This window comes from Anopheles stephensi, chromosome 2 (genome assembly GCF_013141755.1).
Source record: "Anopheles stephensi strain Indian chromosome 2, UCI_ANSTEP_V1.0, whole genome shotgun sequence".
NCBI classification, from domain to species: Eukaryota; Metazoa; Arthropoda; class Insecta; order Diptera; family Culicidae; genus Anopheles; species Anopheles stephensi.
This window is the reverse complement of record NC_050202.1, coordinates 70,883,897-70,907,199: the sequence shown is the minus strand read 5'-3', so window position 1 is coordinate 70,907,199 and position 23,303 is coordinate 70,883,897. Positions and strand designations below refer to the sequence as shown.

The 23,303-nt window shown below is 44.0% G+C and overlaps 1 protein-coding gene across 7 annotated transcripts in view; it reads left to right on the top strand.

The window, feature by feature from the left end:
• LOC118504626 (protein winged eye) overlaps positions 1-23,303 on the top strand; it is a 263,745-nt gene that overhangs the window by 185,695 nt on the left and 54,747 nt on the right. For 6 of the 7 annotated variants that reach the window (XM_036039334.1, XM_036039337.1, XM_036039336.1 and 3 more), the window contains 2 exons: positions 7,876-7,927; positions 16,329-16,657. In XM_036039334.1, the coding sequence (XP_035895227.1) occupies positions 16,345-16,657 (313 nt within the window). In that variant the 5' untranslated portion in view covers positions 7,876-7,927; positions 16,329-16,344. The remainder of the gene's footprint in view (positions 1-7,875; positions 7,928-16,328; positions 16,658-23,303) is intronic. The other variant, XM_036039333.1, reaches the window with a different exon arrangement.

Genomic DNA, 23,303 nt, shown 5'->3' with positions numbered 1-23,303 from the left:
TTGCTGCTTGTTTAGGTCGCTTTTCAAATGTGTTTTCCGAGAAAAACAGAGATCCGTTTTGACAGGTGTTAGTTTCAACATATTCTTTACTTCGCCTCAGCGCGCGCCTTCACATCACTGCCTCACAGTGTTTGTCCTCCGACAATTGTTTTCCGACACTGTGTATTTGGGTGTTTTATTTTTCCTGCAGTTTTTTGTGACTTTCCTCTCGGTGTGGGTCTTTTACTTTCACGGCACGCACGGGTACACGGAGGGAAACGTGCGCCTTTTCTCCAACTGGTGACGTTTTCCATCGGTTTTATTATGCTTGCGATCAACGTTAGTGTGGCTGGTGGACATCAGTGGTTGTAGCATCAGCAATAGACAAACGTACAAACTTGTTGCTTGTTCGAAACTGTATCATGTGTATTTGCCAAGCACAGGGTTATCTGACTGGATGAGAATGAGTGAAAGACAGCACTGAATTTGAGCTGTGTTTGTATATTAAGGTTAGTTTATTTGTGTATACCTTTTCAAACTGCTGCACACAAAGTGTCATGTTCGGTGGATGAGTTTCGGGTACTTTCGGAGTTGATGATGCTAATACCAAATATGTATCCGTCACTCTTTTCTGTAATCTACGTGACTAGCTATCTGGACTTGAATCTAGTAACAGAAATTCGAAGTTATAAATGTAAGATAATAAATGAGAATGGGTTATTCCGATATTAAAGTGCCTTCAATTGCAATATGGCAGATTTTTTTTGAGACCAGAGAAATTCTTGAAACAGATTAGACTGCACTCTGCCACTAACCCAATGTCTGGATATTGCTTCATACCCAAGCCATAGCCTTTCATCTGTTTACTCCCGAAGACACTAATGCGCTCCATATGGTGCACGAAGCACTGTGAAAGATCATTCCACCAAACACAATAACGTCTGCCCTTTTTTTCTCCGCTTGCAAGGCATCGAGTACCATATGTACGCGCTCGCACTTTAAGGATGTAATTAGTGAAAAGTGTTGCCAAGACGTTAAGAGCATTTCAGGGCCAACAACAAAGGCGAATAGTTGAGGCAAAAACGAAACTGTTCAAACATTCCCGTTCTGCTCGCTTTCGTGCTCTACACAAACCATACCCTACAGAACGCGTTCAAAAAACGAACGTCTCTTATGAAGTAGGAAGCTGGCAAACGCAAGAAGAAGAAAAAAAGCAATGGTTAAGGATCTTAACAGTTTCTGCACCGTAGCATATTTCATGCGGCCAGTGCAATTTCGTACTACGCAACTTTGCTCGAATTACGCACTCGAAAACTTTTGCACCGTATTTTATCGTTTACAGAGCGCTGGTGGCATGGGTTCTCAGTTGTTGCTCTCCGTCGCTTTACATGCCACACAATTTGTAGGGAGTTTGATTTGTTCCCTTTTTGTTTTTAACTAGCAAGCAAGCCTCTGTAACCTTCCGCTTTTGTTCTTTTTGATTTTTGCGCTTCGTATGCTCGAAAGAAAATAAAAAAATGATCCCACAAAAAAAGCTCTTATCATCGTAGAGACAGACGAGTGAAAAATTATTCACCCAATCATGAAGTTAAGCGCATGATTGTTGGACGCACGGCCACGTCCTCCGCCACGTTTTGTCTGATGATTTACAGTTAATTTGAGTTTCGCAAACTTTTGCGCTGTTTCATCAGCGGTCGATCATGCCGTTTTTTGCTCTTCGTCTTCGCTCTTTTTTCTACCAGTACTTGAAGCCTGATTGGCGCACATGCGCACACACCGGGCGAGATCTTTAAAGTTTGATGACAGAACCGGTAGAAAGTGCGAAAGATTGAAAGCCATTTAAAGGCATCCGCTCTAGCTCAGTAGCTCTGGGGCTGTGTCTGGCACTCATGTTCCGGAATTGATGATGCGTGTTCTCGGTACTGGCGGGTGCTCATTGAGGGACGGCTGCAAACTTGAGGCATACGGGCACTGCGTCGGAAGGAACATGAATTGCCATAACAAAACGTCGTCACCGGAAGCTGGACGGCTTGTCGGACTGTGACGGAATGATGACTGTGACGAGTGTGAGGATTTATGTTTCACACACCCCGAAACCGGCCGGGGACATTTCGCCGTTTCCGTTTCTGTGAGTGCCTCGCCGAAGGACATATGGATACTCCAGCAAAACAGCATTCGTTGGGATGGGAGTTGCGCGAACGGAGGTGGATTGAGCGGGTGTGTGTGTATAATTAAATCAGAAAGTTGTGCGATTAAATTTCTTTTCCGGACCATTAATTTCGAACGCGCGGTATCTCGCTGCGATGGGGCTATATTTTCGGGACCTACCGGGAACTGAAGCTCCAAACTCCGTTTGTCTGTAGCGCGACTCACCGAGTGAATCCTTTAATCTCGGAATTTTCGCCTTTCGCGCCCGGCAGCCGGGTACTTCGACGTTGTGGCGGTGCGTACACTTTGCCGTTCAAGGGGTTGAGCTTTAATTGCTGTGACGCAGTATGACAGTGGTTGCGACAAAATAAGCGCCGCGCGACAGGTCCAGTAATTGGAAAATAATATCCCATAGTCTTGCTGTTCCCTCGGTTTTCGTACGCTGTGCCTTTTGAAGCTGTGTTATTTACCAGTTTGCTTTTTACTACTTGTTTACTAAGCTTTTGTTCATATCGGGATACATTCTTCTCTATGTTTTGGGTTTTTATAAGCAAATTCTTTAATGTGCCATATTCCTTATATCTTTGCATGTACACAAATTATTCCATATTCCAATCCAGTTTATAATTATTTCACTTGACTTTTATTTACACATTCGCTTCATTCCATTTCGGCGTATTGAATGAATCTCGAAACCTTTATTGGATTTGCGTTCCATTTTTTTGTTTTGCTGTCCTGCTTTTCTTTCATTATTGAGATGGTTCAAGCCCGCGTTGCGTTGCCGTACCAATATTGCACTGGGCGAGATCGTGATCCAGTCTCACTCCACTTCCAGGAACTCGCACGTGCCCACACACTGGCCTTCATTGGTAATGCAAAAAAAAAAAATGTACGGGGTGGAATGAAAAAAACCCACAGGAAAACCAAAAGGGAGGCGTAATGCTGATGAGGCAAAAGGTAGCGAAGGGCGTTTGGGTACAATTTTGATAATTGGAAAAAAGCTGGTTACTGCTGCGACAGAAGCCATTCGCCTGATGACCATCGTTGTAGTTTATTCGTTTTTTTTGTGGGTTTATGTGTGTCTCTCTCACCGTGTGTTACTACAGAACGACGTTTTTTTTGTTGTTCATTCTTGGTCTTGGAGCTGCCCTGCATCCCCATTAAAGTGGCGTTGTTATTTTTTTCGCCCTTTATTTGCTTTACATTTTTGTGCTCCCATTCTTCTTGCCTTTATTTTCATCACTCACTGCTTCCGCAGCTTCTTTCGCATCATCATTGAGATCATAGTTGCAAACAGATTTTTTCCCCACTGAGTTTCTGAGTTTTTTGGAGGGCAGAGCAAATACGACGGTCACTGTGAGGTGTGGAGTTCAATTTTAATACATTTAAAAAAGCTTTTCACTTGATTTACTTTAGCGCTTCACGTTATTGCGTCTGGTGAAGAGTTAGTCGAAGGAGGTTTTAAGAGCAATCTGCAATTCTGTAACAGTTTTGTTCACGTGTGGTTTTGGACATGAACGCCTGGAACTCTCAGTTTTCTGAGTACTCTGGTCTCATACCAAAGGTTCCTGAGACATATCATTCGGATTGTAGCTGCAATAGTTGAGCATGATTAGATTATAGTCCTCAGTGAGGACCTAAAGCAATGTTGATTGGACGACCAAAACTTGGTATCGATATAAACGACCATGTCCTAGTTACACTACATGGCCATATATCTTATTTTCAAATAAATCCTATATTAATTACTTTTTATTCTACCATTCGGTGTATCTTTAGCTCAGAGTGGACCAAATGCTGAACGATAAATTTTCTTACCGTCCGATTCTGACTCTATCAATTACCCGCCCATAACACATGCTATACATTTTCTAACCGTTTCTGTGGTGAATTTGTCATAAAAGTCAAGCATCGTGAAAAAGTATCGGTACGATACGCCCACCTCCCACCATGCTCCCAACAGTTCCCAACAGTTCTTTCATTAGCGAAGGACAACCGTCGAATGTGTTGTGGAAAATTGATTTCATCCGCTCAGCGCTCCGGATCGCACCAAAGCGGGGGTCGATTCGGTGGAAGGTTTGCGCGCACGACCAGAAACTGTGCGCGACAAACAAGCACAACTTTCCGGTCCTTCCGGGTCGCGTGAGGAATCGCTAGACACCCTTCGATTCCGGAAGGAAACGGTCGGGAATAGTCGAAAAATTGGTGGAAAAAACCCTCCATAGCATCACTACCCCCATTGCTCACAGAGATGTGAGAGAGTGAGAGTCCGGTAGTTCTGGCCGTGACATGGATGAATTATCTCATTCCCCTGTAACAGCTCTATCGGGCTCTAAGCTTTAAGGAAAGTGCTGTAACAAAAACACCAGAACAGACAGTACAAGCGTGCAAAAACGCAACCCAGTGCAGCAAGGGAGTACACAGAGTTCCCAAAACGGAATTGAGAAGTTTTATACTGCCACCGACACACTCGGTAATCCATCGTTGCAAGGGTTATCTTGGGGCTAGCGATTCGGAAGCCAATTTCCTCAACCGGTTTGCCTTCCTTGCCTGTGATCCAACGATCAAGCGCACCAATCGTTCTAATTTTGACCAAAAAGTACCAGAACTCTGGTTTTTTTCTTTTGTTTTTTTTGGAAATGCCCTTTGCTTCATCTTTGACTCTTTTGCTTCCTACATTTCGTTGAGTTTTGTGTGGATACCAGAAGAAGAAAAAATAGAATTGTGGTAGTCAAACTGTTACGGAATCAATTTGTCCTAGTGCTGCCATCTACTTCCGCCTCCCATTCATGTTTCCTAAACCCTCGGTGCTTGCTTGATGCATCGTCCGAAACGGTTCGGCGATGTAAGAACGCCGGATAAAGTCACATACCCGGTAATAGGCCATTTGTAACAGTTACCGTGGTCTGCCGGTGCTATTATTACTGAAGGAGGCCGGCACATTCCCGAACCATGGAATCACACATTCGCTCACAGGCACGATCATGTCCAACATAATCTCGTTCTTTATGATATGGCCGGCCGTGATGGTGCAGATTGAACTCGGAATGCTCAGCAAATCAGCTAGCTCTTGGTATCAGAAGGAAGATAACAGGAACCCCGTAATCCTGCACTGTGGGTAACACAACGTGTAGAACCGGAGTCTCTTCGGGGAGAGAAAGATGTGTTTTTGTGTTTACCATATCCTGATCTACTTTTTTTTTTGCTCCCTTCGAGCCATTATGTTGCGCTCCCTTATTAGGCGAGTAAGTCGGGCGTGCAAGCAAAAGGGACTATAAATATGGGCAAATGTTTGTACATCACGGTAGTCCCGTCCATTCCAAATCCCCGTAATCGTGCCACAACTCTCACAGTACATACGGCGCCCTCCATAATGCTGTTTCGATCCTGCACCGGACTCTGGTGTTCTTGTAGGCGGCTGGCTGGCACGGCTGGCACTGACAGCCATTAATTTGTGATACTTTTGAGATCATTATATCCCACCATGGGTTGGTACAAATATTTTTGCAAATATGAACCAACGATGTGTGGTTGCTTCATGTCCCTCGCCACTACCGGGCTGTTTGTTTTCTTGGGAAAACTTCTCCGGGGTCTTTTTTTTTGTGCTGTCTCGTCCATTTATGCGTCCTTTTTGGCGAACGCTCGTTAGAAGCGGCAGCGGCTGCCATATGGAAAATGAAGGGTCGATCTTATCATGCTGTGTGGATTCAACTTCTGTCGATAGCAATAAAACAACAAGAACCGATTCTCTCCCTCCTTGCCTGGGGTTCCCGGTGCACAGGACACACTGATTCTCTGTCCTCATTTATGTCATGTCGTGTGTGTAGCTGCGCTCTTAGATTGTTCTTCCGGAGATAGCAACTCTTGAATCCCTTTTTTTCTGTATTACTTGAACAGTTCTTCTATGTTACGGGTATTCTAAGGATAACAAATTTACATACAAATTTTGTCCCAAAAAATTGATTGATGAACCCTTTTTTTTCTAAACAGCATCGTCTTCTAGAAAATTATCACAAACACATCCAATATCTCGTTTGATGTTGCTGTTGATTCTGACGATTCCTTCCGGTCTCGATATCCGGCCAATGCTTGAAACGGTTGAATTTTTCATCATTCCTGCATCGTCCTGCTGCATTGATAGTATTTGCTGTGAACACTCTTCCCGCCCAGCGATGACACCTGTTGTTTGAACGCAAACCTGTCGTCGAGGCAGCAGCGCGAGAACGTCCGATTTGTGACAGCAATCGAAACCCGAACCCCGCTTCACAGGACTCGTCAGGATATCCGGGTTCGATGATAACGGAAGAAGAGTTCACACAGGACAACAACGAAAAAAAAAACAAGAAGCAGACAAACATGATGTTGGCGTGGGTGATTTTTCGTGTGTCCTTTTCTCTCGCAAACGGTTTCAAATACGATGGTCCCCTCTGCCATCTCCCACAACATACGGCCTGGTGTTACCTCTTTGGACCGGAAACTTTTTCGATCTCAATTTTATTTGTTTTTGATGTCGATTGTGTTGATTGCGAGCGAATTGTGTTGATGCTACGCCGTCGGTTGTAAAGTGTTATCACACCGGCCCATGCCTCACTGCAAATGGAGCTCTGCAAACCGTATCCGGAGGAAATATTGGATACCAAAGCGAACGTCCATAGGGTAAGGATTTCGGAGACGATGGGGATGCGCGAGTGGAAAATAATTTCCATTCCCATTTACACATCGTTGTGTTGTTGCTACTGCCGCTCGAGACTGTAGGCTCGAAGTCCTGGCTGGGTTCCTGGTGGTGTGGTGTTTGCCTGCCAATTGGCAGCAGCAGCAGCAGTAGCAACGCGGTAAATATGAGGATTAAATGATGTGATCGTTTTGAGGTAATGGAGAGTGTGTTTGTATCCTTTATTTTCGCTTTAGCCTTTATCAACATGTCTGCATCTTAAAGGGGGGGACTGTACTTTCATTCACACACGCACGCATGATATGCCCGATGATAAATCGTCTAATGATGAACCATCAAGTAAGTTAAGCGTTCCGCTATTCCGCCGCTCGGGTCTATTAAAACTTCCTCCTTTTGATGCAGTTGGCCATCACACTGATCGTGCTGTTTTTTTGCAGTCAGCTGTATGGAAAAGGCTTATAAGGGTGGCTCTGTTGCTACCTATAAAAAAGCAATATATGCACACACACACACACCTACAGACTTTTCCGTGACGTTTCTTGCGTGTTTTGGCGTCTGATGAGACATCAAGTTTTTGTCTCTCGCATCGTTTTGTACCTTCGATGAATGGACAGTTTTCTGGTGCGCTGGTAGATGACACAATGCTTTTGCCGTTTCGAACGGCTCGCTAGCCTTCGGCAAAGGAAACAAAAAGGCATTAGAAATAAGGGATATAATTTGAGGACAAATTCGCTTTTGACGATGACAAGTGGATACAAATTGTAGGGTTGGTACGGGCGTGTAAATAGTTGATAAGGAGGAGCGGGAGAGCGAGAAAAAAAGGCGTATAAGGAATTCAAATTAAACCTATCGTCTACCTGTGTAAATACGAAAATTTTAGGTAGTGTTCGTTTGAGTGCGTGTGTCTATGATGACTGTACACTTTTTTCGGTTCCTGTACTTCAATGTCCTCTTGTATGTTTTTTTTTTTATAAGTTCTATATGTTTTTGTCTCCCTTTGTATCTGCTTCTTTTTTTGTTGTGTTTCGTTTTTATTTAACATCCCACAATGTTTTTCTTTCCACATGTTTTCACAGATATTTCACGCGTACGCGGATAAATCCTTGTGTTCTAGCTATGTAAATGCTGGTAAGCATTTTATTTACGTTTCGCTCTACCTATAACTCTTCCCTCCTTTCTGGAACTCTACTGAACAGACTTGTAGTGCTTTGTTTGTTTGATTTGCCGTGGTGTTTGTGGTGGGGTTTTGTTTTTTATGTGAACTAATTCTCTTCCTATTCTTCTGTATATTAATCATTAGCAAATTTAGGTTAAGTTTAGTGCAGTCTAATGATACATTCAAGCATAACCTTGTTTCAGATATGGTTTCTTTAATTTCCAGATTATATTATATTATTGACTTCAACCAACTTCAATCCTGAAGAAAATAACTTTGCCTCCAATAATAGGGAACTTTTGAAATTTTAATAAATTATTTAGTTTGTCTATTGGCTCAAATTCTAGATAAGTGCAACATATCTCCTGCATCTATTAATCAAGCGAATTCTTGATCCGCCGATGTATCATCTGTAATTAAGCAGATGCAAATCGTACAAACAAATGCCAATATTTGATTTATTGGTGTGTTGGAACTAGCTCTGTTTAACTTAGACAAGAACACGCTAGCAAATTTTATTTGCTCCAAAAATCAATCAAATGAACATTCATCGAATATTTAATTCATTTTATGGAATTCACGAACAGGATTATTTAGTCTCCATTGAAAATAGACACACTCACACACACACACTAGCGTTTACCATAACAATTGAAGCCATCAATTCGGCTGCAACAATTGACATTGCGTCACGTGGCAAATGTGCAACGAGCACTACAAATCGGAACATTCAAACCATTCAGACAAACAAATGCATAAATAAAACGCTCAATCTCTAGGGCGACAGTCACATTTGCCGGACAGCAGCAGCAGCGAAATGGTTGTTGATTTTGGCTGAAAAGCTTTAAACACGGCCTAGATGCAGTGAGATGCACTTTTTTGAACTATTTTGTTTCACTCCTAATACATGCAAGTTTTCATTTCATGTTGCTGTGGCATAAACGTACGAAAAAAAAGCTTTTCCACTCGGCCATATGTTTGCTTCGCCGAGGTACACACACACACACACACACACACACCATCAGGCACGCGTTTTATGCTGCCCGGTTGCATTTATGTGCAAGCCGATTCGTATGCACTGGAGAGAGCCTATGAAGCTGGCTGGCTGGCTTTTTGCCAGGCGTAAATAAATAATTCATATTTCAATTCCATACCGTCCGGTACGGAGGCCACGTGCACTACGGATGATGAAAATGGGAACAAACATGAAGGACAGTGACAACGGATGGGAGTGAAAAAACAAATTTAAAAACACACCTGAAGGGTGTGTAGAGTATGACGAGACTTTTGGTGTTGGTCTAATTTTGTGCCTTTAAGCCTTCCGTGCCATTTAGTTCTGAGCGGATAGAAACGATCAAATGTAGGCGTAAAAATAGCCTAAAGAGTCAGGATACAATGTACATAGTAACGATGAGTTGAAAGATTTTAAGTGAAGTTGATATATTAAAGGACTTTATGGCAACCGTCTGGGAAGTCCAAATAGTATCCAGAGATACCGAGATATAGAGTAAGTCTCATCTCTTTTCGCGAAATTCTTTAAAGTTGGTTATTTGGCAAGAATGTATCATCGCTCTCTTCCTTCGGCAAACATCCGATTATGACTTGGACGACATCTTCTGACTGCTTACTCAAAATGCTCTTGTCCAAACGATGCTCCTGTGCATCATTTACTCCTTGTGTACATCCGATGCACGTTTGGGGAAAATGCATCCATTACCGGTCAACATAACCACAAGCGTCTAAGCGTTTCACATACGTGTCCCGCCAAAAAAACTCCAACAAAAAAGGTGATACCTTAAATAGCAAAAAGCATACACAAAAAACAAAACTGGTAAACGAAACATCAGTACAGCACACTTCGACACACAGCACGCTAAATGACGGACGACAGCGCGTGGTGAACATTTTGGAGTAGAATCAGTTTTTTGCTTGCTCGCTTCCTTCTACCAAATTTCCTACCAGTCATCTTCAAGTGGCGCAGCAAGTTTCCCGCGGGACTGATTACTTGAAGGTACTTGTAAAGCAAAGAACGCAAACGACCAGCACCGGAAGCGTCAAGATAGCCCCCTCCCCCCCACTCCCCATCATCATCAGCATGCCATTATGTTTGGAACATTATGTGTTACCCCGGCGGGCGATAAAGGGCGAAGCATTAGGAAAGAATGACGCTCACTCGAAGGTGGCTTAGAGTAGACGAGACGTGGTACGGTTGTCGACGACGAAAATAAGGACATTTCGGCCTCGAGACAGTGCCATGTTCTTGTGGCGATGGTAGAAACCATGTGACAGCGCCGTGCTAGGATGCCGTGTACTCTGTTAGCAGGGCGGAAGTAGTTGCCAGAATAGTGCAAGGGAAGGACGATGATGGGACGGATGATGACGCACCGTCGTCGTATGTGACAAGCCGTTGTCCCTCGGACATGTTCGCCTGGGTGCCATGTTCTGTGGTTGCGTTTGAATTTTCTGCTGACGCACAATTACCTCCGTTGCATTGATCTTTCCCAATGAGGGCTTCGATTATTGGTAAGGAGAAGTACCGAAAAGAAGTCATTCTCCTGTAGGATAGTGATGATAGAACATTCAATGTATGAGGAGTACTTGTACCAAGCGAGGTTATTGCTTTTTGATGCGCTAGGAAATGAGAATGCTAGGTTCTGATGAGGTTATGTGTACTCTGGTGTGATTCTTGGAGTTGGACATGAAAAAGGCTGAACTTTTGCAAGCGCTAGTACTTGCTTGTGTTTATGCTATAATAAAATAGGTGATTGTTTTGCAATATCATGGGGATTTAGCAATACACAAAACACAGATCTATAGAACAGAAATCTCTTCAGGAGATTTGGAAGTAACCCTTTGTTTTCTTTATTTTCAAAATAAATTGTCTGATTTCGTGAGTAATTGAAATAATAATTCCACAATAAAATAATGCCTCAATTAAGCGATATACCGATGTTTTAAATTCATAGATTTCACTATAATTGATCGTTTGGTACATTATCGCTACAAAATGGCACCGGAATCCTTTCCCGAGAATCAAAGACAGCTAATAACATACATTGACATGGGCAACAAATGGTGTAATGCTATGATGCTAATTAATGCCAATCCACCAACACACATCCACACCGTGCCACCAGCAACTTTACAGACCGAGTGGTGGGATGGCAGCTAGAGCAAACTAATGAATAAATATAATGGGAAGTACTTCAAGCGCATTAGAGCACTGTTTTGCACATTGCGTGATTATTGGAAAACGTTCACTATTTGCGTTTCAACTGCGAATGAATGAAGCGCAACTATGTAGAAGCATAAGCCGATGATGATGATGATGATGATGAGGATAGCGTTTGTTGTTCTTATTGTGGCTAATAAGATACCATTGAATGCAATTAGCGCAGAAGCGCAGGCAAAATGTTGCATGCCGACGATTGTGTACTACAATGAGCTGTGTATCTATTGGTTATTGAAGCGATAAACACCGCTTCCATTAGCGCACGGGGTTTTGGTTTGTTACACTTTTCCACCCACATTGGAGTTCGTTGGAATTGTTTAAGTGGTCAAGGTTCAGTTGTATTATCGGTACTGATGATCAAGTATGATTGTGATCAGAACACTCATACTGCTCAACATGATTTATATCTTGGCAAATCGTTGAATCGGTACTGCACCTTGACAAACTTCTTCAAAAGTTTCTTTTTTTTTGTTTTCTGCTACTAAAGCTCTAAGTTCAAAGGTTTGTGGTTGAAAGTTGCGAATGCAGACCTGTTTGAAGTTCCGACCATTTTTGCTCTTTCCCTTGGAAACCTCCGGCGCACGGGGAAACCCATCCTGTGTCGAAGAGATGCCACCTCCGCCCACACTGTGGAGGTGGGATTTTCGGAATTTGCATTTCATCCGCGCTGCGGTCACGGTCCCGGGTGTGTTCTGGTGGTTCCAACATATAACAGCAGCAACAAAAACAACAATAAAGAGTGAAAAGGGCACTCGCTGTGGTACGGCGAGCACAGCTCAGGGGTTTTTTTTGAAGGTACAAAGCAGGGAGCTTTTGTTTTTTCTCCCCTTTTTCTGCAGACCACTGCCAGTGCCCGCTCCTCTAAACACCCTACACCCTCTAGTGGTGGCGGTACTTGGTACGAAAATTGTGCACCCACTGGAAAAGAAAGCAAACATAAATTTCAGTGCTAACCATTATGCAAAAAAAGATAACGGCCCCCAGGGAAAGGAAAGCGATTTTAATGGTCCGCTGTCCCACTCTCTCTCTCTCTCTCTCTCTGTTGGACGGAAACCCCAACTTCGAAAGGGTGAATCGTTGTTCTAGGGAGTGGAGCACAAAAAAAAAGAGCAGGGAAATGAGGTTTAGTCACGATTTTCTGCAGTCAATAGCGTCTGTAGGTAGCGAGGATGGTTAAAAGTTCTATGGTGGGTGGGTTTTTCTAACCGAAGTCGGAGTATCCCCTGTACTGAGCCATATTGGCCTGCAAGCCGCAAATTTTTACCATCAGTCTTGAGATTAGACTGTGTGGCTTTTCCAATAGCGAACACGGCTAGTGGCCGATTGGTGTATCAGAGTGTGTTTAATGTACTAATTAAATTAGCTCTCATCGTATCGTGCTTTCGCCGAGGATAGATAAATTTATGTTAACCATAAATTTAACCTAGCTACATTATATTAGAGCAAGCCCTCTTACATACCATTTCGCTATCAGTCGAAATCTTCACTCGTAACAATTAACTGTCACGCTCCTTTGTGTTTCAAGATTATCAAAAATCCAACCAACCCTCCGAGTCTTTTTTGTTTTTGTTTCATTGAGACAAGCGATGCATACGAGATGCACCTTTAACGAAATACGCTTAATCTTCAACCGTGTAAGGGTAAAACAATAAAAAAATGCATCCATTGTTTTTAACCTTTTTGTGGACACAGGATTTCCATCTCCTGATCCTAGCGCAGAGTCTGTCTGCTCTCGGTTGGCCGGCTTGGAAAAGGCCGAAACATCGCGATTGCATCTCGCACCGCGTGTGCATCCCGAGGCAATGTTTTGCTTTCCTTCTATGCCCCGGGTTTTGCTTTGCTGCAGCAGCGCCAGATGATGATGATGATGATTGCAGATAATTCGCAAACATCGCAACAGACTGTGGGCTGTACGCCCGCACACCCACGACGTTGATGAGCTTATCTCGCCGTCCCACTTGACCGGCCACCGCCAACGCTCGAATGAAAGGGATGGAATTGGGAAAGCAATGCTGTACGCTGTGAGGGCCACAAAACATTTTCCGCCCCAAACCTGAGTGGAACCGAGCTCGTAGGTGGAGAGAACTGGATTGTTTTCTTCCCCGAGCTCCAATTAAACCTGTCTTGTCCTGGCTGCAGGACACAACAACAACAACAAAAAAAGGTGTGACGATGGTGGCGGTAGGGGCTTTTCCTGTCAGCATAATGCGTGAGTGGGTGGAACTTTTCTTTGAATTTTCATTATAATCCCCTAACCTCAACCAGAAAGCCAGCGCCCCATGTCTGCGGCCCGTTTGGGAAGGGGGGTCTGCCCGTGCACAGATGGTTGGAAAACCCTTGGCGAAGCACGACGATTTGCACGACGTTTCACTAACGAACCTCAACCTCCAACTCGCCCCGTCGAACGCTCTCGGGCATCAGGGTTGCAGGAGATGCTTGGCAGGAAATTGCTTGCAACAGTTTGTTTGACTTTCTGTCGGGGCTTTCTTTGTGGTTGGCTGAGGTGGTGATTAAAAACACGAGCCGCAGTCGGCTAAGAAAGAAGAAACTTGTCGAGTGAAAACCTCCGGGGTTTTCCGAGGGCCCATTCGGTATGTCTTAGACAGTGTTCGATTATTAAAGCAAATAATGATTGATTGTGGGAACTGGAGCACACGTGTTTATACGTGCTTCAAAAACAACTTTGTGCCGGGATATTCTGCCTCCGGAGAGACCTCCAGGTAGGCACCAAGACTAGTTGTACCGAGTTTAGTATTAATTTGAAGCTATATTGATGGGGGAAGAAGTATTGCTTCCTTGCATGCATACACCGAAAAGAAACCCGTATGTCTGTTTCTGAATTATAACTTACTGTTCCGACAGACCTGTTGGCGCGGCGCTACGCTGCCCAACTCCTTCGACAGCGTTGAATCCAGCTGGAACGTTAATGATCGAATTATGTCATTTCCACTGGCATTGGTTGTAGGTAGTCTCCTGGCCGGAGCGTAATTGTCGTTGCATCCAGCTGTTTTTGCAATCAATTTTCTTTCCCTACCCCATCCCCGTTTCCCCAGCAATGGGTTTCAATCACAGATTTCGGTGTCCGAAGAAAGAGTTCAATGAAAGTGTTCGGTTCGCTGCTGACAGTTCAGTCAGCGTGAGAAGCCGGATAACGAGCGTCAGAAATGGAGGTTAACCAACAAAACCGTCGGTTCAGCGTGAGCATAGCAATCTGGGCGGACGCAAAGAAGAAGCAGGTTCCAGATAATGATGGTGGTTTCGTTGCCGTTTTTTTTTTTTTTTGTTGTTGCTGTTGCTTGTGTCCTTCATTGTTCAGTCGTTTTCCTTTTTGAATTGTTTCTAGAACTGCTATCTTTGTGGTTGGCAGAAACAATTTTTTTTTCGCCTCCTTTTGTCAATCATTTGCTCAGGAACGAAGTGTTTTTTTCTCTCGTATCTACTTCTCCGTCGATTGATTATGGATGTGTAGGTTTCAATGGCCTTTTTTTTGAAGACTTTACACGGAAGTAAGCGTCAGATGCAGCATCACGACGGGGGGTGTGCACCATATCCAGAAATATGGTTTCTAGTGAAGTTGCTGGCAGAACCTTTCCAATACAGACATCATCGGCAGACAATGAGGAACCGTTGCGTTCTCCCTTCGATTTTTCTCCATTTAGCGATTGTAAAGATAAATATGTCCAGCACAGAGACGGATTCAATGTGGTTAGTCAAACAAACCATGTGTTTGTCGGTTAGCTAAATAATCAAAATAATGAATTTTGGAGGTTATGTTTTATCCTCTGCGAAAACGTATGCCGCCTGTCCTTATGATGTGTATTACATTTCACTTAGTAAATGAGTTTTTTTTGCTGTCCCCCCCCCCCACCCCTTTTCACAACTCCTTTTAATGCAATATGAAAGTGTTTCCCACTGTAACGCACTGCGTTCAGTTGATATTTATCAGCTCCTTCGTTCAATCGCTTTTCACATTACTGTAAGTGGTGCTTCCTTAGTGAAATAGCTTTCGGTAGCTCAGCCCACCATCAGCACACGTCGGTCAAACCAAACTGTCCCCAGGAATATCGTCTTTGTTCCGCTGGCACATTTCATCGCTTCCCTTACCTTGTGTCTTCCCTTGCTTTCCATTACCGTCCGTTGGTTCCGCTCGTTAAGCGATCCATTATTTTAATTAAATGTTAAAACCGGCCCCCAGGACAGTGTCCGGTGGTCCGCTTGGAGCGTCGGGCACGTTGCTGGAAGGAACAGTTTTCTTTTTCACTTAAAGTTGAGCTTGTTGCGAAGGTAAACGCGACGTCATATTCCCTTTATTCGAATGACCCGAAAATGGATAAAAAGAATTGGAGAAAGCCAAAAACTTCAACTGCTACCACTAGAACTTGCCTAAAATGTCCTAGTCGGACGAGAAAGTGTTTGAATACATTTTCTTAAGCGATCGTTATCATGTGCAATATTCATCATACTAAAACATAATGAACGTGCTTCGCCTGTGTCTGCCCCCGAGCCGTCTTTCCTCCCATTTTCTCAACCCTTTTAAATGCCACCTCACCAAAGAATTAAGCAGGCAATAGTATGCTCGTGTTTCTTCGGTCTCACACCCTTGAACCAGCTCGGCTCGGGGTGGGCAAATGGAAAAATTTGTGATAAACTCACGTTCACGCGTGCAAGAAAAACTTTACGCCTCCCAGCACCTTTCTTCCTGGGAGGCTGCTGCTTGCGAAGACATAAATTTCTTTGTCAAGAAAAGAATCCCATCGTTTCCTATCTTGGACCACCAGCAAGCTAGGCTAAAGTATAACTTCAAATATTTGCACCCAGCGTTAGAAAGAGTCGACAAAATGTTGACTAAAACAGTGCACTCACTCTTCTCCGGGGCCAGAGACTTTGGCGTTTTGTGAGGGTTATACATATAATTTTTCCAACATCGCCATAACGACTTTCACGATATAATAACTTTGCACTTAAACCCGTTCCTTTCAAAGATTGCGGGATGATTCTGTGTAGTGGTTGAAGAATGTGTAGTACTAACAACTGGATTGTAGCTAGTGTGCAGATGAGAGATATTAAGCGCTTTAATGATTTCGGGTTTTCATTTATTCGGCAACCAGTTCTGATGAAGTATTTCTCTCTTTCGATTTCAGTGTGCCTTGCAGAGGCATGTTGGGCTCTACTGCTAATGGTCGTTTAATGGGCCCTGGTGTTGGTTCATCAACGTCGTCGTCGTCTTCGTCGTCCCTGTCGTCGTCGTCGTCGTCGTCCGCACTGCAACAGCAGCAGTCGCACACGACCCAACAGCAACACCAGCTTGCCCACCACCCGTACACGGGTCTGCCGTCGCACCACCATTATCCGCTGCAGCCGCAACATCCTGCACTTGCTGCTGCCCATCATCATCGGAGCATATGGCCATCGTTAGGTGCAGCCACCGGCAGATCCGCATTCGAGCTACAAACCGCAACCAATGGCGAAGGTACGTACAGGTCTTAATGCAAATTTAACCGCCGCTCTTTAGCCGAGCACAATAAGATTTTATTTGTTGGTGAGCTAGATTTGAAAAATATTACAATACTTCAAAGCCTTATGTTGAACTAGTTTTGTACGGTGGTTATTGATGCGCTATAACCTATCAAGGACCACTCTAACGTAAGGTAGAATTTAATTGGCCCAATAGTTTAACAAACGGGCTGGGCCTCTCGATGACTTCAATATCTGGAAGTCTTTCGTAGGGGTGTTTTTTTTTTTTGTTTGAGTGCTTCACGATGACAAAACATATTAAACCTTTGCTCTTTGACCCGCCGGAGGGCCGGTCAACGATGCATTCGTTCGAAGCGCGGCTAGGCGCTGGTGTGGGTATAGAAATTTGAATAATTGTACCGCTTATGGCCACACCAGGTGCTAACTTTCACGCCATTCCGCTAGATTTCGACCTTCGGCCGTATCTAAATGGCGGCTATTTCCCGCCCGTTTTTTTTTATCCTTGTTCGTTTCTTCCGATGCCGAGCAGCGGTACGAGTTAGACCAGACGAATGAAGGTTTGGCTGCCAGCCACCCAGCGGCGCCTGAACCTGCCCACTGTTTCTTCCCCGTTCAATGTTCGATCGCTGTTTTGCATCAGCAGAGGCATCATTTCCGTCGAGAATTGCATTCCACATCCATACACGAACCATAACGAATGGACGCTTATTTTCCCTTCTATTTTTCCGTTTTTCTGATAGGTTTTTGTGTTGGCCTTTTTTGTTGTGCTGTTTTTGGACAGTGTGTGTGTGTGTGTGTGTACCGATCGATTCCCTAGGACTTTGCTGTAATAGTTCGTTTTTATATTTCCCTGTTGATGGCTAGGGTAAGGTACGGTTTCACTCTCGCCCCAGGGTGAGGCAAGTTCGACGCGCGATGATGCAGCAGGACATTTACGGTCCGTTGCATGTTCACTGATGGGCGAAACGAGCGAAGGAAACACTTTGTGCGAGGGTGTAGACAGATTGGAACATTTATCATGGTCTGTTTGATGGTCTGCATGCGAGAAATGGTGCCCTGCCCGCGCCTGATGGATATTCACAGTCAAATGTATATTTCATCTTTTTTTCTCCAATGCCTGCAACGTTTCCTCAGAGCGAGTCGCTCCGCTAGTTACAGTATTTTGTCTGTTTGGCTAATGGCTACACGTAAAGTGCAACATTTTTTTAGCATCACACTATTTGTCAAACTAATTTGTAGTTACTGTTTACTGGGAGATTCCTGTTTCCAATATTGCGTTCCTATGTTCCAATGCTCTTCTCCAATTGACCTACTCCAATCTGCTGATCTGTGTATTGTTTAAAATTATTTTACCTACTTTTGAGGGACTCGAAGCATAGCCCAACAATCATTTGTGCTTTGCTCCGTTACCAACTGTAACCTGTCCATTAAGGAAGTTGCTTCCCAACGGTCAGTTACAGTTTGTAAACTAAAAGTAATAAAACGTGCGTCAAAAGAACGATTGATGGATGGAACTATCCTCAACTACTCTTTCCACCCGTAAACCGATGCATCGGAGACGATCTGTTTTTCTTCTTCTTTGGTTTCCCCACGTAACGCATCAGCTCAGAGAATTAAGGTGCGTGTGATGCGTCACGGCGATTGACGTGAAATTTGTCCAAAGACCCCATACTCCTCCGGCTGGTATTGGAGGAAGGGACGGCAAGGCGTACGATTAAAGTGATTAGGATGACTGTGATGTTTTCCTGCTCGGTTTTGCATGCCACTTCCATTAATCTACTGTCGAGTGTGATCCCGTGCTCGGTAGTCCGACGGGATTCCGACAGATGACTGCGCTTTCTTGGAAGACACGTCGATGGCTGTGGGAAGTTCTTCCGGTGTTGTTGCTTTGGCAAAAACATACATCACCAAAATCGACCGAATGTCTTTCAGGAGGAGTTTTTTTTCTCCTTCTGCTTTAGGCTCACTTCCGTGTGCGCAGTACTGGAACGACGTAAATATTCTTATATTCAATCGGCGTAAATGTCGACGGCCGGGTTTCGTGCGAGTTCATAAATCAAACTTGTCTGGCTTAGAGTTAGAGCGTACACCAGTGTACGTACTGTTGTATCCGTCCCCAGGATAGATCCACTCGTACTGGTGGGGCTAGGTTGTCAGTTTTCTTTTAACGAATGCTAACAGTATGATGAAGAGAAATTCTGTTTTAGCATCGGAGCAGGCTTTGCGAAAATGAATATTGATGATCTAGACCCAGAAAAGCACTCAGCCAGGTCCGGCGACACACCAGCCCTCGCTACCAACACGCTGGTGTCACCGATCGTCGTATTTGCGAGGCGAGTGTCTGGAAGTATCCACAGCATTGTTCACCGTTAGACTGAGCTACAAAAAAAATCGGTCTCTTGCCCAACGTTCTAACCTATTGCAGACCCCAATCGTCCCTCAAGAGTCATCGATTACTGTAAAGCTTAAATTGAATGATCTGTAGCACTTTAGAGATGCTGATTGCACATGTCCATTTGCTCGTTACTCCTTTTTTTAATTCGGAGGTAACTTCAATATCCCAGAAAGTACTTGAAAAACCGCACATTTTAATAAAGAAAAAGCAAATTATTCCTCGGATAAATTGATCACACCGTTTCACACCGTGCTTCGCGGGGCTGCACGGAATTGGCGTCCGCAACCACGAGTCCACTTTGTACGAATTTTAATGCATTTCCCATTTTTAACGGCGGTATCGATCGCTGAAGGGTTATGCTTTGTTTTGGTTTTGCTTACAGAGTCGCACCAGGTACGTGTTTTTCCTTCCGAAAGGAAAACGAGTGTGAGATGGAAATAAATAACCCAATGGGTGAGGCAGGCAACCGTGTGTCTAGAAAAAGATTCCCATTTGCTGGTGCTGCCCCGGAGGACCACACCGCAGGACGCATTCAATGATGATGATCATGATGATGATGAAGATTTAACCACAAGCTCGATGGAAAACCACAGCCGCCCTGTGCGACGCTTGCGTACGGTTATACGGTCTTTGAGCAAACGGCTGTTTTCCAGCCCTCTGGTTCAGGTTGCATGCGGTTCGGTTCGACACAGTGGGAATCTCGGCAGCACGGCATACCCGGGAACGGCGGTCGACCGAATCCAATCGAATCGGTGTCCTGTGTTGTCCGATGGTTCACCATTTCACCCTCCACACCTGTGGCTGAGACATCCAGATGTGTGGTTGTGTGTGTGTGTTTTTTGCATACACTTCTTTGCTCTGGGCCTCAGAAGCAATAACAGAACCCTGTCCAAAGCAACCAGGTGCGCAGATAGCAACAAAAAAAAATCGCTGGCCCTGAAACGATATTGAAGTCGAAGTTTTGTTAGTAAATCATTTTTGTTCATTGATTTTAATACGATTCCGGTGGTTTTCTGAGTGCCGGGTATTCTGATGTATCACTATATTCTGTTGTACCAGCTGCTGCTTCACGGGAGTAGTGAAGTGGATGAGCATAGTGTGAAATGGTCATTTGCCAACCAGAAGGATGTAATTTTGTGGTTTCGTTTTTTTGTGCTGTTGGGCGCGTGGAGCTCATATCAAGCGAATATCTGCATGGGGAAAAAAACCTTTCTATGTGCATGTTATAAAGTTTAGAAACTCTTATGCTGCTTAGTGATCTGAAGTTTGTAGGACATATAAAGACGATGAGTTAGCCGATTGTTTCCTGACGTTGGGTATTAACCTTCAGTTCTTAATTAACCCATCACCGGAAGTGTACCTTAATCCTGGAAATACCTGCCCGTCAATCGCTCGGCAGAGCGTTTCCAATCGACAGCAAGAGACAGCCAAGCTGGGATGGGACACGGTGACGAAACAAGGTACGAGGAAATCAACCGAAATCTATGACGAAAACATCCTGGTTCTGCTTCACGGTGGATTTACGATTAATTGTGTGTCGATGCACCCACTCTCTGTGGCCGGGGTGTCGTGACGAATGGGAAGGGTCCAGTTGATTCGTTCACGATTCGATGACTCTAGCTTTTGCGATGCATTCCCGTTCGCCCACAGAGGGAGTCAGAAAATGTAGTCTACAAACTGGTTGAAGGTTACGTTTTACACAAAAATAGACACATTTATTCCGTTCTTAAAGTGTTCAGAAATGTATAACGTAAAAAAAAACCTTTACCACGATATTGAGGATCGGGTTTTGGCCTTTCTTTTGCACGTTCTCCACACTCATGTGCTTGAATTGGTTTCGCTTGTTTACCATAACTGACACCGCGACGAAAGCGACAACATGGTTCTCCCCGTACGAACTTTAACGTATTCCTGCTTCTCAATAATCCCAGCTGTAAATACATCTAGCGCGGTCGGCCTTCTGCTAGGCAATATTTAACGTTAAAACCTACTCTTAAGCTGACTGGCGTAGCTCAATGCTGAAGGAGATAGCCAATACCGAAGAAACACACACACACAGGCAACAGTGCAGTGTATTAATTAAAATACGATTTCTGAGGATCAATTTTTTCAGCATCGCGTGTTGGGGAGCCATGAGATTTATCCAAGCCTTTGCCTAACGCTTCGGTACGTTGTTCTAATAACCACAGTCACACACACACACATATACACTTACGTAACATCAATAAGCAGCGTAGAGAACATTGGGATGCTGCTGATATGTTTCGGTTTTGAGTGGATTATCTGGAGATTTTTGTCTAACCCATTGTCCAAACCTGTCATCCGGCGGGTGCTGTTAGCGAACGGTTGGTAGGATTACTGTACTCGGGAATTGATTGGCTTTGAAGGAGGTCCAAGCTGGGAAGCCGTTTCGATGACAGTTTTCATGATGATTTAACATTATTTTAGGGTATTGGGAATGGTATTCGGGGGGAGGAATCGTGTTAACGTTTGATGAGATTTTCTCTCCGGCTCGGCGCCAAATGGTACTCGAGCTGCTCCTATTGCCGTATGCCGAGTCATTTAAGCACTAATCCCGTACCGGAACGTCCGGACGGACGTTGGGATGTATTGGACGCTTTACCATTTTCTATATAAGATAAAATGGTCAAGGTGTCTTTAAGAATACAATATAAAGAAAAATTTTACATGGAGGACTTTCAATAAAATAACCTTAAAATCTGTTACTTATTAGTGATGCTTAATTGGCATGGTTTCTACTAATAGAACTATAAAATCTTTGTTTACTCATAATACAAAGGAAGAAAGCAACAGTTCATTGATTTGAATATTGATAATTAACGGATGTTCGGAACATTGCGTTTGCTCCAATTTAAATCTATTAAAAAAATGTGACTACCCAGTAAACCTGCAACTGCTGCAAAAAGGGATGCATCCCGAATGCATCAGCTCGTTTTCAGATGCATTTTGCAACCGATGAAATCCGCAAACAAATAACAATAACCATTTAAAGCAACAGAGGAATTTCCTGTGTCCTCGGGTTTTCTACACTCTCTCTCTCATGGATGCATTCGCGGAACCGCTGCTCTAGCTGTTGAAGAGTCAGCTCAGCTGTGGTCCATCCCCTGCTGTCGATTTATTGCCCAGCAGTCATGGCCCAGCTGCAGAGTGCACCATCACCGCAAAATGCATCCGAAATGCATCCCGGTCGCGAAGTTACGTGTTTTAGCGCAACGTAACGCTGGCAATGCTGGCAAAATACGAACGATTATCGTAAACTAAATAATAAACACTTGTCCACTTGCATCGTTCGTGGCCCTGCCTGTAAGTGCAATCAAACGAAGACAGCAGCCGTTGCGGCAGATCGGGGTGTTGCATCGGGTTTCATCAGCACGATAGCCATATGGTCTTTTTCGGCAAACTGCAGCTGCAATCTGATGCAAGTGGGAAAATGCATTCGTTGCAGCGCATCTCGCTGGACTCACGCAGCGCATCTCGCTGGTGTGCTAGGGATACTCAAAATAATCGTTATTCTAATTTTATCGAGACAGTTTAAAACAATCAATCGATCGCTCGAGTGAAAGGGAGCAAGCCAGGTCCGAGTGTTGATGGAAATTATTTTATTGATATTGCTAAAAATTCCTCGTACAGAGAGTCTTCTCGTAGTGGAAAAGGAGATTTAGCTTAGCAATAACATTTCAATTGGTATCGGATGTTGGGACATTTCACGAGGACTTTACTGGGGGTCTTTGCAATTTCACACATTTACGTTTCAGGAGGATTTTACTGGTAGCTTATTTATTACACTTCCAATTGCGATACGTGATTCAATAATCAAAAAAAGTTTATTCCTATTCGCCCTTTTCGGAATCAATAGGCATAAATTGAACAAGTCCATGACAGCGAAAAGTCGTACAGGGTTTTCGAGCATTGGAGCAATGGCGCGTACAGAGAACATTTCTCATCTCAACACGGGTTCATTTTTATTCTTTAAAGGGTGTTGTAAGACTCTTGTGTGCTCCAAATCAGTCTTCATTTTTCGTCTGCGAAAAACAGCATTTTTTTCCTATATATATTGCTTTTAAAGAAACGCCGAAAGAGGACCTCTTCTGGCTTCTATTTCCGTACAAAAGCTCCTCTTTTAACGAAAGGCAGGCTTTCTTAGACGATGCTACCAATGGATGCCTCCAGAGAATAGACGCACGCAAACCAGCGCGAGGAAGAAAATTTAAATTTATTCACAAAC